Consider the following 15,530-nt stretch of genomic DNA (forward strand, 5'->3'; position numbering starts at 1 on the left):
TTACTTCTGCCGGCAGTACGGGAAATGCACAGGAATTACAGGAAAGTCCAAATTACTTTCTGGAAAACTGGAGGTAAGATGACTCGGGAATGACAAGACACAAAGTCAGGAGGAAGAAAGCCAGGGTAGTAGGTGGCCGAGGCGTGGAGCAGTGCCCTAGGGGAGAGCGACGTCCCCCTAAGATCCCCGCCTCTAGAGAATCCTCGCCGTGGCGTCGACGCTCCGCGGGGCCCGCAGCCACCCCGGGAAGGCGGTGGGAGGGCCGAAGCCACGCGCTGATTGGCTGACTGTGAGCACGGGGCGGGGCGGATGGAGGTTCGGGAGGGCGCGCGAGCGGAAGGCCGGGAGCGCGCACTTCCGGTCTTTGTGGCTCGCAGCTGTAGGTTCGCGGCTCGTGCCCTGGCGGCTCCTGAGCTTCGCGGTGAGGGACACTGGGCCTGAGACGGAGCGGGGGCGGGGAGGGCGCGCGGCCGGGGCGGTGGACGCTGGGTGGAGGAGCCCCGCTCCTCGGCCTGCCCATCTCCGGGTCTCGGCACCTTGTCCGGGCGGCGTCTCCGAGCGTCCTGGGGACGCAGAGGAGACCAGCACTGCCCCTGCTTTCCAGCGGAAAGGGCAGTTATTCCCCCACCGCCGTGATTTCGCAGGTGCTGCGATTTAACCGGGATATAAAAATAGAAAGGCTAGTGCGGCAGGGCTGGTTAATAAACCACGGATTTGTAGGCTAAGTATTCTTTTCTCTAAAGTTAACTGTAGTGTTAGTGTTCAAATGTACTGATCTGTCTTGCTAATTCAAGGGTACACCGTTCCATCAGTATTCTCCCATCCAAAGATCAGATCATGATCGGTCTGTATATTACAAAATTAAAAACAATTATTTGTTGCCATATTTCACTTTTTAAAATGTTTACTCCCCTATCTTCTAAGCTTTTTGAGAGTTGAGATTAACGTTGTTGCTTTTGTGTCTCTATAATATCTGACATTTGCACACATGGTAAGCATTTAACAAATACTTCTTGGTTAATTCCTAGGTAGACTCATTTATTCACGAGCAAAAACCTTTGTATCTTAATACCTGGCTCGGGACAGAGCCCATAATAAGTGCCTCAATGTTTGTTGAAGAAGCGCATTAAATACTAAATTTAATCAAATGGCAAACGTCCAACAATGTTTTTATTTAAATCAACTCATGTTTAATATGGACTTTTAAAAATGTTTTATTACTGCCTAAATGAAAAGCACCATTATGTGCCATAGGTTAAAGATAACTAAAAATAAATGTTTAAAAATCAGCATATCAAATCCGAGCTAGATACTGTTACCCATGGAAGTCTGAGGCCTATAGTTTATTTAAAAGGGAATTCTGTAAGTAACATCTTCAGAAGATGTTAAAGACAGACTATTCTCCTTGATGCAAACAGGATTGAAAGAGAATTGAAAAGGAAATTCCTCAATATGTGATTCATGTTAATATTGCATTCTTCTGCCTCTAAAATAATTTCTCATAGCATAAATGTGGTAGGAATTCTACAAAATGAGAGACGTTGAATGAGGTGAGTGATTGTTAGTTTTGTCATTTGATTATTAGTTACAGTCTCAAACCTGATCCCTTTCCATATATTACTTAGATGACTGACCTTTGTTATTGTAAGTTCTTAGAACGATGACTGATCTTTATTATTGTAAGCTCTTAGAGGTTTTTTTCATTGCTGTAAGTTAACAGTGCTTTTATATGCTTCAGGAAAGAAGAGATTACTCAAAAGAAACTCTGAAGTAGAGGACCCAGTTGTAGTGAGCTTTTTGCTAAGCTGTTTCAGCCCAGAACGGGTATGGAATCCAGAGCAGTTTCAACCCCAATACCTCAGAATTCTCAGGAACAAGAGCTAATACTAGTGAAAGTAGAAGAAAGCCTTTCTTGGGGTCAGAAACTTAAGCAGAATGGGAGTACCCGATCCTGCCAGGAATTGTTTCGCCAGCAGTTCAGAAAGTTTTGCTACCAGGAGACACCTGGGCCCCGGGAGGCTCTGGGCCGACTCCAGGAGCTTTGCTGTCAGTGGCTGAGGCCAGAGTTGCACACGAAGGAGCAGATCCTGGAGCTGCTGGTGCTGGAGCAGTTCCTGAGCATCCTGCCTGAGGAGCTGCAGATCTGGGTTCAGCAACACAGTCCAAAAAGTGGCGAGGAAGCTGTGACTCTGTTGGAGGATTTGGAGAGGGAATTTGATGATCCCGGGCAGCAGGTGAGAACAGGGAGATGTGATATGTTTTGGGAAAAGGAATCTACTTCCTGGAGCATGTGGCGGCATTATAAGAATGGGGTGAGAATTTGTCTCTACTGAACCATAACACTGAAGTGACTACCAGGGCCATACCTGTCTCTGTCCTTAAACAGTTCTTTTGTTCCTATCCGTCATCCTTGGAGATGTGTTCGGTGACCTCTTGGAGACTTTTACTAAGCATTTTCCCTAGGGATTTTCTCACAAAGAAATTTTCTCACAAATTTTACTGATTTCAGGTCCCAGCTAGTCCACAGGGACCAGCAGTGCCATGGACGGATTTGACATGTCTTGGAGCATCCCAGAAGTTAACAAACATCGAACTCCAGCCTTTAAAGACACAGCTGAAACCCTGGGAACCTTGCCTTTCCCCCAGAAGCGGTAAGAAATAGAAACTCATCTGGGAACTGTTATCAGGCCTCTGGTCTTGAGGGTAGAGAATTAACAATATTTTACAGCATGCCCCATGTGAGCCTCACGTTTATTATTCTAGAGTGGAGGTGCTCACTCTTGAGCACCTTTGTATTCAGCAATCCTGATGAATTGCAGTCAGCCCTCCTTGTGTCAGTTTCCCCATCATTTATCCACTTATTCCTTCATTTCATGACTTAATAAGGTGCTAATACACATCTGTATTGTGGTAGGCACTGGGTCTCTATCCTGAAAGAATTTTCAAGCCTAGATGGGGTGGTGGACAAGCAAAAAGGCAATTATAATACAGTATAGGGTAGTAAATTACAGAATAATTAATGTACTATGGGGGCACATATAAAGGCACCCACCTAACTCAACCTTAGAGGTCCAAGGAGTACTTCCTGGAGGGAGAGACATCTAAGCTAGGACTTGAACTCTGAGTAGAAGAAAGCCAGGTAAATAGGTGGGAGGAAGAGATTCCCGAGCTAAAGGGAAAAACTCTCTCTGCTCACAACATTTCTGACGCTGCATATGTGGGGTTTTCCCTCCCATTAAGCAATTCTGACACTACCCAGAACCAGTGCAGACCCCACAGGTTAAGGTTTCAGTCCCAAGAGACTGCCTCCCACATCAGATGCCAGTTGCATGTAATGAGTCCCCAGATTATCCACACTTCTGTCCGATTTGGCTGCAAATTGGTGGTTCCACAACCCCCTCCTCAGGTTTCATAATTTGCTATAATGGCTCACAGAACTCAGGGAAACACCTTACTTACCATTACCTGTTCATCATAAAGGACAGAAATGAACAGCCAGATGAAGAGGTCCATAGCACAAGGTCCAGAAGGGTCCTGAGCACAGGAGCTTCTGTGTCTCTGGAGTTTGGGGTTCACCACTCTCCTGGGTGCATTCACCATCCCTAAAGCTCTCTGAACCCCTTTGTTTAAGGTTTTTATGGAGGTTTTGTTAATTAAATCATTGGCCATTGGTGATTAACTCAATCACCAGCCCCTCTCCCTGGAGGTCAGAGGATGGGTCCAAAAGTTCTAACACTCTAATCAACCAGCCCCCTTGCCCTCCAAGAGTCAACTCATTAGCATAACCTCCGGCACCTCCTCATCTCTACCACAGAGGAAATTTTCAGGGGTTTTAAAAGTTCTGTGCCAGGAACTGGGGATGAGGCCAAATCTATATTTCCCACATTACAGTATCACACAAGCAAAGTCCACAAAATCCTGAAGGTGAGAGGATACAGTCCATTCCGGGAATTGCAGGTAATTCAATTTAACTTGAAGAGAGAACTCCTAGGGGAGAGCTGGTTAGAGGGAAACTAGAGACGAAACTGGGACACAGGTTGTGAGAATGTGTCTGTCATCCTCATTCGTTTGTACAGTACAGTGGGGAAGAGTTGAAGGGTTTTAGACGAGTGAGTGACATGATCAGATTTGTGTTTTAGGACTCAGTTGCAGAGCAGAAATGGATTTGAGGAAGGCAAGAGTAGAGTCTGGTTAGAGACAGTTGTAATCCAAGTGGCCACAGTGAATAAATCAAGATGTATTGTGGTGAGAGGTGGGAAAGATCACGGCTGACTCTTGTTCTTCTGCATTTAACTTGAATTGCAGTAGCTGGTCATTGTTAAACGTGGAGCATGTGGGAGACGAGTTGAGGATGGTACTCAGGTTTCGGTCTTGAACAACTTGGTTAATGGCGGTGCTATTCATATAAGTGGGAAAACATAAGGGAAAAAAAATACATATGATGATGTGTTTAGTTTGGGACATTTTGGTGCTTGTCAAATATTTACAAGTAATATGGCCAATTAGCATTGGCTACGAGAGTCTAGAGCTTCATAGACCTAGGATAGAATTGGGGATCTGGGGAGATATTAGCTTATAACATAAGTAGTGATTGAAGCTTAGGACATAGAGAGTTGGTGGAGTGAGGATATATGAGAGCTCAGAACAGAACCCTGAGGAACTCGTGTTCGAGTGATTGACCTTGAATCTAAGAAGGAACAGCCACAGAAATCAGGCTAATGTATTTGGAAGAGAATGGCTCTGGAAGGAAGATGTGGTCCCCAGTGTCAGTGCTACAGAGAGGCCAACTAAGTAAGATCCAGAAAGAAGCCATTGGATTTAGCAGCTATGAAGTTGATTTTGATGACAGTAGTTGGGGGGGTGGGAGGTGCACAGGTATGGCAGAAACCAGATTACAGAATGGGAACGAGTACAGACAACCGTTCGAAGAAGCTTTATTCTCAGTGGGAGTGAGGTTGCATGAGGGAGATGTGTAGGCAAGGAGCTTGATTTAAAAAGATGAGAGATTGAATTTATTTAAATGCTGACGAACAGGAGTCAGCAGAGAAAGAGATTGAAAACAATCGGAAACGAATAGTGGGTAACTGATCAACTGAAGTCTCAGAGGAAGCAGGAAAGGATAAATTTCAAACTGTAGATGTAGGCCTTAGTATTAGAAAGGAGGAGGGACCCTATTTTGACCAGTTAAAGAAAAGATACATGCAGATGGCTTTATCTTTGTAAGTAGAAGAATTTATTTTCTCTCACATAGAAAGGGAGTATTGAAAGTGGAGAAATAAAAAGTTGTTTTTTTGCTGTTATCATTTCAGATTGTGAGAATAATGGATCAGCAACAAAGAAGGACATTTCAGGAGAGAAATCGCGGAGACTTCCCCGGGAGCCTTCATTTGGAGGAATTAGTGAACATGAAAGCAGTTCCGAGTGGCAGCAAGGAAGTGCTACAGGGGAGAAATTAAGAAGATCCCCTTCCCAAGGGGGCAATTTTAGTCAAGTAATCTTCACACACAAATCTCTAGGAAACAAAGACCATCCTGAGCCCCAGAGAAGCTTGATTCTAAATACAAACTCTATAACGTATCAGAAAGTTCCTACAGAAGAGAGACCTTACAGGTGTGATGTATGCGGGCACAGCTTCAAACAGCATTCTGCTCTAACACAACATCAGAGAATCCATACTGGAGAAAAGCCATACAAATGTAGCCAGTGTGGGAAGGCCTTTAGTTTGAGGTCCTATCTTATTATTCATCAGAGAATTCATAGTGGTGAGAAAGCATATGAATGTAGTGAATGTGGGAAGGCCTTCAACCAAAGCTCAGCCCTCATTAGACATCGGAAAATCCATACTGGTGAGAAAGCTTGTAAATGCAATGAATGTGGCAAAGCATTCAGTCAAAGTTCATATCTCATTATCCATCAAAGAATTCACACTGGTGAGAAACCCTATGAGTGTAATGAGTGTGGGAAGACCTTTAGCCAAAGCTCAAAGCTTATTAGACACCAGCGAATTCATACAGGAGAAAGACCTTATGAATGTAATGAGTGTGGAAAAGCTTTCAGGCAGAGCTCAGAGCTGATAACCCATCAGAGAATACATAGTGGAGAGAAACCCTATGAATGTAGTGAGTGTGGAAAAGCCTTCAGTCTGAGCTCAAACCTCATCAGACATCAGAGAATTCACAGTGGAGAGGAACCTTATCAGTGTAATGAATGCGGCAAAACCTTCAAAAGGAGCTCAGCCCTTGTTCAACATCAGAGGATCCACTCTGGGGATGAGGCTTACATATGTAGTGAATGTGGGAAGGCTTTCAGGCACAGATCAGTCCTCATGCGCCATCAGAGAGTCCACACTGTAAAGTGACTTATGAATACTGTAAATACTTCAGTCAGGCTTCTATCTTTGTTCGTCAAAAGGGTTTAATTTACTTTGGAGTAAGACTCCATGGAGGTGGTTGTACAGCACTAGGTCTCGAATCAATCTGACTTTATACAGCACTTGCCAGTGCTCATGCACATTGTCCCCTGAAAGCTTTTCCTGTGACTAATTAGAAAAGCAGACAGAAGAATTATTGCTTCCACCTTTCTCTTACCAGTAAGAATACTCAGGAACTGCGAAAGATAGGACTATAACATTGAAACATCGTTTTCCATGAGAATGTCACAAAGGGCACAGCAGCTCTGTCACTGCATCTAATTGTCAGTGGGTCAGATTTGGAGGATGGTGTGGAGAGTATGAGGGACATTTTGTCTCAGGAATGCAAAAATTTTACTGACCAGTTAAGAACAGTGGCAGGGCAGCAAGATATGGGGAAACAGTTTCATCAATGACTTATTGAGCCCAGAGCAGACCAGAATTAAGATAGTGAAAAGGAAATACAAGTTTCCACCAGTTATTTTTTGAGTGGCTGCTTTGTGCCAAGCACTAGGGATACAGTGGAAAATAAGACCATACCTTCAGTTTCACGGACGACACAAACGCAGTGACACTGTGGTACGATCAGTGCTGTGTGATGTTAAGGAGTACCTGGCCCAACCTTGGATCAGGGAAGGCTTCTGAGAAAAATTATCTGAAGGATGAATGGCCAGGAAGGTAGGCCGGCCAGGAAGAAAGTCTGGCACTCTGAGGAGAGGAAAAGGCCATTTTGCCTAGAGTCTTCCTTTTGAGTTCCTTTTGAAGTGGATTCCTGTCTGTAGGAAAAGCATGCATGGGGCCAGAATCTCTGTTTACTACAGTGCCTGTAGTGAAACATGAGCCAGTGGAGAAATTTGTTAATAGACAAAACCTGGAGTCCTTGGAGCATGGGGTGGTGAGGAGCTTTGTCTTGGTTTGTATGACCCCAGGGCAAGGGTTAAAACGTAGTTTCCTTGTCCAGCCTGGAGGCTAGGCCTTCCATGTGAGTGAGGGCAGGGGGCCAGAAAGAGCCCAGTCTAGAAGTTAAGAGTCTTAGAGTTCCAAATCTCACCCTCGCGGACATAAGGACTCCTTTGGTTCTTAAGACGTGACCAGCGCTTCTGTTGGCTTCCTCCTAACTCCCCAGGCTCTGGGTTGGAAGCCGCTACGGCTGCCATATTTGTTTCTGGGTCTGTACTCCCACAGTTCCTAGTGCGCACACCTAGGCTCAGGCACTAAAAACTTCTTCCATTGCTGGGTCTGTTACTCTCCAGGCGCCTCACATGTGTTCAGTTTTGTCATATCAGCAGTATTTCACAGTCGTGAATTTTGTTAAAGACCATGCTAAAGGGAAGTAACAGTAACAGTCATGGTCCATCCAGAGAGACTGCCCTCTTCTGAGGGACCCAGCAGGAAAAGGATCCCTAGACTTGTGCTTCTCAGTGCAGTGCAGAAAGGTGTATAGGTTAGTCAGCAACAGAAAGACATGTTATTTAAAATACCTAATAGATCAGAGTTACAACACACCTTACCAAAAATTCAAACCTTTGGAAATCTCGAGTCCTGTACATAGGAAGTTTTCATGAGGATAAATAGAGAAGTAATGCTTCTATTGGAGCATGAGCATGTACTAACCAGTAAGAATGGCAGGAGGACTAGATGCCCATGCTTGGAGAGAGAATGTGAGAAAAGAAAGGGCTAGGTTAAATAACAAAATAGCATGGTAAAGCTATTCAACTCATATTCCTCTTCCACAGAGGAAGATCCAATCAAACTGAAAAGGGCAGAACAAATGTTAAGTAGGAATTGATACAACATGTATTACAAAAGGCAAGTATTCTTTATATAGAGGGTTCTTACATATATTGGTAAGAAACATAATAGGTACTTGCAAAGGGCTTTGTATATATGTATTACTTCTCAGCCCATATTTTGCAGATGAAGAAATGAAGGCTTGAGGTTATGGCTTACTCAAGGTCATGTAGCTACAAAGTGGTGAGGTCAGACTTTAAACCCAGGCAGTAGGAATCCAGAACGCGTCTGGGGAGCCAGTTCTCTGTACTATCTCCCCATGAAAAAGTCCCAATAGAAAAAAGTAGTACTTAAATAGGCAAATCACAAAAGAATAAATGCCAATGGACAGTAAATATTAGCCTTGCTAGAATTAAAAATGTATATTAAAGCAAGAGTTGAGATGGCACTTTTTTTCCCTCATAAAACTAACAAGATTCAGGGAAATTGGGACTCTAATGCTGCTGGTGAGATGTGAATAAATGCTGTCTGTGGCAATCAATACCAGAAGCCTTAAGCATTGCCTTTTGACTTTAAAATTCTACCTAGAAATGTATGCTTCAGAAACCATCGTGAATGTACACAAAGTCTTAAAAGCTGTTAAAAAGTGATGTTGATTAATATTAAATAAGAAAGCGTTCATATCTTAAGTAAAAATATAAGACGATATGTACAATACTATTTGTGTAAAAATATATTTATGCATTAAAAATATTGGAAATGTATATAATCTCAGTGCTATACTGGTTATATCTGAGTAATAAGATTATAGGAGATTTAATTTTTTCTTGTGTTTGTGTCTTCCAATTTTTTCTACAATAAATACCTAATATTTCTAAAGTTAGAGAAAAAAAGGTTTAAAAGGGAATGGAAGCCCAGGATAGCTGAGAAATTATCAAGAAAAGCATGTGCTTTCTATGGCATCTTTGTGCCTTCCAAGTCCTAGGCAGTTAGCTAACTCGTTAACTGATCTGTGACTTCCTAACTGGTAAATGACAATGGCAGATGTACTCATCTGACTAGTGTACAAAAAAGTGCAAATTATAAATCTCTGTGCAAATATAAGTTATTTGCATGAAAGTGATTATAGTTGAGAAACACAGTAGCCTTGAAGTGAAGACTTCTGTTCTCATTAGTGTTTCTCCGTGAATTGTGCAGCCATAAGCAAGTCACCTGACAACTCTGGACCCTCAGTTTAAAAGAGCTGAAGTAGGTGATCTCTTACAGTTCAAGCTTCAACAGTCTATATGAAACAGAGGGGGCACCAAGTAGGTGAATGTCAAAGGTAATTGTTTTTCCTTCACCAGAGTTGCCTGAGGAAAAGTAATCCATCCGTTTCCTTTCTGCTCAGAACCCTCATTTCTCTTGGTGTAGAGGCAGTCCACTGTTACCTTAAATGGGTCCTGCGCAGATTTTAAAAGATGTGGATTTTAAAAGATGTGGAATTTAGGCAAAGTGCTTAATACCAGTTTCCTACCTCTCCACTCCTCCCTCCTCACTTCCACAGGCTGCAGTTAACACTGTCCAGATGAGAGGATTAGAGATTTAAACAAGTCTGACCTTGGTCTCTCCAAGCCCCCCTGTGAACAACTTTGCTTCTTTTGCCCTGTAAAGTGAATCCTCAGAGCAAGGAGGATTGCCAATCATTTCCATGCAGAAGGAACTGACCTGAAGAGCATTTCTGCAAAGTCAAGAGGAAGGGTGAGCGGGGTAGGCAGATCTACCCCCTGCTCTCTGATGGCCCAAAACCAGATGTTGCTGCTCAGTAACTTTATCGTTCACAGCTCTCTTGTTGGCAGGCACAAATGATGATAGGTCTAAAGGGTCATGGGGTGTTCCTGCACGTGTGTGTCTATTAAGGACCTTCTGAGAGGGGAGGGGAAAGCTGTGGCATTCTCCCAGGCTCTTGCTCCCAAGGTGGGGAAGCGTCCTGATTCTTGTGGACGATGCGTCTGTTTGTAGAGTCTACTTGCTCTCATTCCCATGTTCTTTCAACCACAGTGCAGCTCCAGATGTCCCCTCAATTTTGTGACTTCACCTGGTGAACTGCAGCCCCAGGGACTAGGTATCATTTCCAGACATGTTTTGGCCCAGGAATCAAAGCTAAGACCACCAATTCCCTGCCTTCTTCCCACAACTCCTTCCCCCATTCTCCCAGCACATTTCCATTCGTGTTACGGTGCTCCCTATTACTGAATGATTAATTTCAAAGCAAAACTTAAAACTCAAATTTTATTACAAGACATCTTGCATTACATTCTAATACTAAATAGTTAAAGTATAAACAATGAGGTCCTACTGTATAGCACAGGGAACAATATTCAATATCCTGAGATAAATCATAATGGAAAAGAATATTTAAAAAGAATGTGTATATATATATATATATGTATAACTGAAACACTTTGCTGTACAGCAGAAATTAACGCCACATTGTAGATCAACTATACTTCAAACTTTTTTTTAAATAAACAGTTGAAGTATATAATCAAAAGTATAAGTGTTAAAATCAGTTACTAAAAATGATTTACCAAACAAGATTTTCACCAAAAAAGTACACATATATTAAGGTTGGGGGGGTAAAAAAAAATCTACTAGAAGTACTCCAAAATGTTAACAAAGTTTCTATGGATGGTGGGATCGTGGGTGATTTATACTTTCTCATTTTCTGTACTATCAACATTTACAATTAGTTCACAATCAGTAAAAAAAAATATTAAATGGTATTAAAAACATGAAACCGGGTTCCCTGGTGGCACAGTGGTTGAGAGTCCGCCTGCTGATGCAGGGGACACGGGTTTGTGCCCCAGTCCGGGAGGATCCCACATGCCACGGAGAGGCTGGGCCTGTGAGCCATGGCCGCTGAGCCTGCGCTCCGCAACGGGAGAGGCCACAACGGTGAGAGGCCCGCGTACCGCAAAAAAAAACAAACAAAAAAAAACATGAAATCATTTGATTGTCACCCATAGGAAAAGGCAACTCTATCCATTTGAACGATCTTTTTAGATTTCTGACTGGCCTCACTAATAATCCTACAACCTCTGGACACAAAAGCTGTCTCCCTAATTTCACCTCTCCTATTACCCACAACAGCTTTGATTATCACATCTTCTTCAGTGACAGTATCAGGAAGGGAAATCAGGACATCTTAGAAGAGGACTCAAACTTTCTTTTAGGTATTAACTGCCCTCAGCAATTGTGAGTTAATTAAAACTGCCAAAATAAAAATTGGGGAAGTAGAGTTTTAAGGAATATTCAACAAATATTCATTGCCCTCAAGTAGCTTAGCATCTGTGAGTCTGGTGATGAGGGGAGGGAACAGGGAATGAGGAAGGCAGACCTCCCATTCCCGTGTTCCTGTCAGCTTCCCATTTCCTGGGCCCCAGGGTCATGGGACACAAACACTCCAGTCCCCACTGTCCCTCTAGCCTCCAATATGTATTCTTTCCTTGGTGTACAAACATGCCTTTTTCCATACAACGCAGCAAAGTCTTCCATCACACTAATTCTCCTAAGTACTTCAAGAGAACTGGGATAGGCCACCCAACTCAGTGACTAAATAGGAAGAGAGGAACAAACACCTGTCCTGGCTTCTGAACCAGGGGCCCCAAGAAAAAAGTCCTGCCAGAGAGAGGAGTTCAGAGGAAGGGATGTCTCCAGATCCTCTGTTCATGCCATTGCATGTGCTATAACCTCTGCCTGTAACATTCTTCTCTTCCTTCTTGCCTTGGTCTGGCTAACTTCTACCCACCTTTTATGTCTCAACTGAGATTTCATCACATCCAGGAAGCCTTTAGTGACTCATGGACCAGGCTAGGTACTCCCCTGCCATACATGCATTTCAACAGAACCATATATATATGAGATGTATATATATATATATATATATATATATCTCATATATCCCATTATACCACATATATATCATATATACATATCCCATTATTCACCTCCAAAGTGAATTCCTAGTATTTCATAGTTGTACACCTCTTACCCAAAGAGTTAAACTCTGGTGTGAGTTCTCTGATGCTGCATAAGGCCTGATCTATGCCTAAATGTTTTCTTACATTCACTACATTCATAAGGCTTTTCTCCAGTGTGGATTCTCTGGTGCTGGGTGAGGGCTGAGCTCTGATTGAAGGATTTTCCACATTCATTACATTCATAAGGTTTCTCTCCAGTGTGAATTCTTTGATGTTCAGTAAGGATAGAGCTTCTACCAAAAGCCTTACCACATTCAATACATTCATAGCCTTTGTCTCCAGTGTGAATTTTCTTATGCTGAATAAGGGCTGAGCTCCGGCTGAAAGCTCTCCCACATTCACCACATTCATAAGGTTTCTCTCCAGTGTGAATTCTCTGATGCCGGATGAGCTCTGAGCTGCCCCTGAAAGCTTTTCCACATTCACAACATTTGTAGGGTTTTTCACCACTATGAATTCTCTGATGTCTAACAAGGTCTGAGCTCAGACTGAAGGCTTTGCCACATTCTTTACATGCATAAGGTCTCTCTCCAGTATGAGTTCTCTGATGTCTAATCAGCTTTGAGCTCTGGCAAAAGGCTTTCCCACAGTCGAAGCACTCATAGAGCTTTCCCCCAGCGTGAATTCTCGGTTGTGTTATAACATTTGAGTTCAGACTGAGACTTCCTTCACCTTCATTACATTCCAGGACACTCTCTTCTGTGGAGATTTCCTTGTTGAAGCTTGCCAGGCTAAAATGTCTTTCCTGGGAAGGGAGCTGACTCATTTTGTCCCCTGAAGCACTTCCTTTTGGCTTCTCAAAATTGTCCAGACCTCCCAAAGCTTCTTCAACTACCTGTCCTGAAGGAGTTTCCCCAGGGAGTCGTCTTGAGGATATCATGGCTGCTGATGCCACACATTCAATAATTTCTTGCTTTGCTGTCAACAGTTTGTCAGCCACCAGCTTGCCATCTAAAAATGTGAATAGAAAATGCAAGTGTCATTTGCTCCCCATGTTGGAAGAAAAGAACTTATTGTAGCAGAAACAGAAAATAAACCAAATGAAATAGGTATTTACCTATTAGAAGGAAAACTCTTAAAAACTAGCTTCCCAACCTAGAATTTAGAAAAGTGGCCTTGGGTAGGGAGAGTTGGCACCCTCAGAGAGTAATATAGACTAGAATGAGAGTCAGCATTGGAAAGGAGGGATGGTGAACAGGGCAAGACATTAGTTAAAGGAGGTAGTGATAAACAGGAGTAGCAGTGAGAGACCAGGAAGCTGGCAGACAATCTTGGGTTAGAGGAGAAGATGTGCTTTTAGGTAATGAGGGAAAGGAAAAGAGGAGATAAAGAGTAATTAGAATAAAGACAGATGTCTAAGAGTCTTGAATCAGCAGTGCTTCTACAAAAACAGGAGAGCAGGAGATACAATTAGGAAATGCTTTAGGGGTTAGAATCGGACAGAGGTAGGTGGTGCAAAGGTAAATTGCAGATTCTGGCAGGTTCTAAGTTGATCAAATGATTATAAGTAAATAGAATAAGACATGCAGAGCATAAGAAAAGGAATATTGTGAGTTCCTGACTCATTCTGGGGCCAGGTGGGAGTCTTCTATGTTCACTTTTTTATGTATAAATGGTCAAAGATGGTGGATGGAAACAAGAGGCAGATGTGACGGCCTGGTGCCAAACCTTCAGCTCTCACATGACACGCCCCTCTCATTTCTAGATTTCTAGTAACTCAGAACAGGAGACTACTGGATGATGGCTGAGGTAACTTCAATTATTTTGAGTGGGGAAAATCTGAAGAACTGTTAAGTTACTTTCGTCCGCCCCAGAGCCCTCTAAACTTATATGCATTTTACAGATCCGGAAACGAAGGCTCAGAGAGGCTATGTCACTGATGTAAGGCCACAGAATTAATAACTGGTAGAGTCAGGATTCAAACAAAGATGCTTAACATCAAGGCTTGCACTTTCCCCCTACGTCATCTGCTTTCCCTACTGGAAGGAAGCAGGGCTGTAGTTGCACTAAGAAAAAAAAATTCATTTAAAAACCATTTTTATTTAGCTTCAGAAAAGTCATATTTTTCTATGAAAACAAATACTTCTTTTTTATATTCTTGGAGTTCATCACACTTCAAACACAACAATAAAGGCTCACAATGATTACCTGACCAAAGCAGAGGGCTATCCAGCTTCCCTTTTCCTCACTCCTTACCAGAAATCACAGATGGACAACACTGCCTCTTAGATTAGGACAGAACACTAAAATTCACACTGTTCTTGGATCTTAAATAGAAATTTAAATTACTCAAGGCTATGCTCATTCAAAAAGGGAAAATGTATGAATAAAAGCATAATATATAAAAAAGGCAGAAGAATAATAAGCACCAACTTGGTTAAAGTCAGAGACCTGACAACCTAATGAGAAATCTTGTCAAAGTAGTAAATAGGTCAAATTATAAAGAATATAAATTATAAAGGGTATAAAGTTGCAATAAAATGGTGTAGGGACAAATTTAGGGCTGTGAAAATTAGAAAAGCAATGCAATTTATAGGATTTAAAATACTTCTTCAAATTCTATAATCACATGAAGACAAATTATGAGACCAGAGAAAAATCTTGACCTTAGATGTATCGATAAGGAAAATATCAAGACTCTTATTCTTTCACCTATATATGTATATTATATTTAAAAAATTAGGATAAACAGTTAACTAGAGTAATTCCTGGAAATGACAAAGATTAAAAGTAGAATATGAGATGATTACTTAAATATTTAGAAATATTGGTACAAAAATAATCCAAATAATCTAATTGATATCTTCCTAGAATCAATGATAATTTACAATCAAGCCCAAAGTCCAGATGCTGGAGGGCAGAGTACAGATTATAGGAGGCTCTTTGGAAGAGAAATAAGCCATAGGTTCCTCTGTAGAAGAGCTCTTCTATATAACATCCCCTTACCCCATGCCACTACTTCCCTACCTTTTCAGTGACCTGTATGGTCTAAAATCATCTTAACTCGGGACTTGGCCTTTAATTGCACATGGACAAATATGATTCAGCCTAATACTATATAGATGATGCTCCACTACCCACTCAGATCCCCTTCACCAACACAGTGCCTCCTTCCCTCAGCTGCTGTGAGTGTTGGCTCCTAACGACCCACAGCTGCCCTCTTCTCTGGAGCCCTGGCTGATGAAAGCCACCTGGCCTAGGAAATTACTTCCACCCTCACTGCCCCCCAACCCCGCCTCAAGAAGGAACAACTCAGCAGTACAATTATGCTCCAGGGGGTCCTCCCAAAGCCCCACCTCATGGATTAAGCCAAGGCTAGGTTTTACCCGAGACCATATCATTGCTTGATCTTTTCCCTTCCTAACCCT

At 42.4% G+C, this 15,530-nt stretch overlaps 1 protein-coding gene across 2 annotated transcripts; it reads left to right on the top strand.

Annotated features, from left to right (window-relative positions):
• The first annotated feature begins 359 nt into the window (after window positions 1-359).
• ZNF397 (zinc finger protein 397) lies at window positions 360-8,861 on the top strand. 2 transcript variants are annotated; one of them, XM_081253052.1, is made up of 4 exons: window positions 360-421; window positions 1,739-2,234; window positions 2,510-2,651; window positions 5,310-8,861. In XM_081253052.1, the coding sequence occupies exons 2-4, from the start codon at window positions 1,827-1,829 to the stop codon at window positions 6,356-6,358; spliced, it is 1,599 nt and encodes a 532-aa protein (XP_081109178.1). In that variant the 5' UTR covers window positions 360-421; window positions 1,739-1,826; the 3' UTR covers window positions 6,359-8,861. The 2 variants fall into 2 exon arrangements, with proteins under 2 accessions (XP_081109178.1, XP_081109179.1); XM_081253053.1 differs by lacking the exon at window positions 360-421 and having other exon boundaries at window positions 1,625-2,234.
• The last annotated feature ends 6,669 nt before the right edge of the window (window positions 8,862-15,530 follow it).

This window comes from Mesoplodon bidens, assembly GCF_964165515.1.
Source record: "Mesoplodon bidens genome assembly, chromosome: 13".
NCBI classification, from domain to species: domain Eukaryota; kingdom Metazoa; phylum Chordata; class Mammalia; order Artiodactyla; family Ziphiidae; genus Mesoplodon; species Mesoplodon bidens.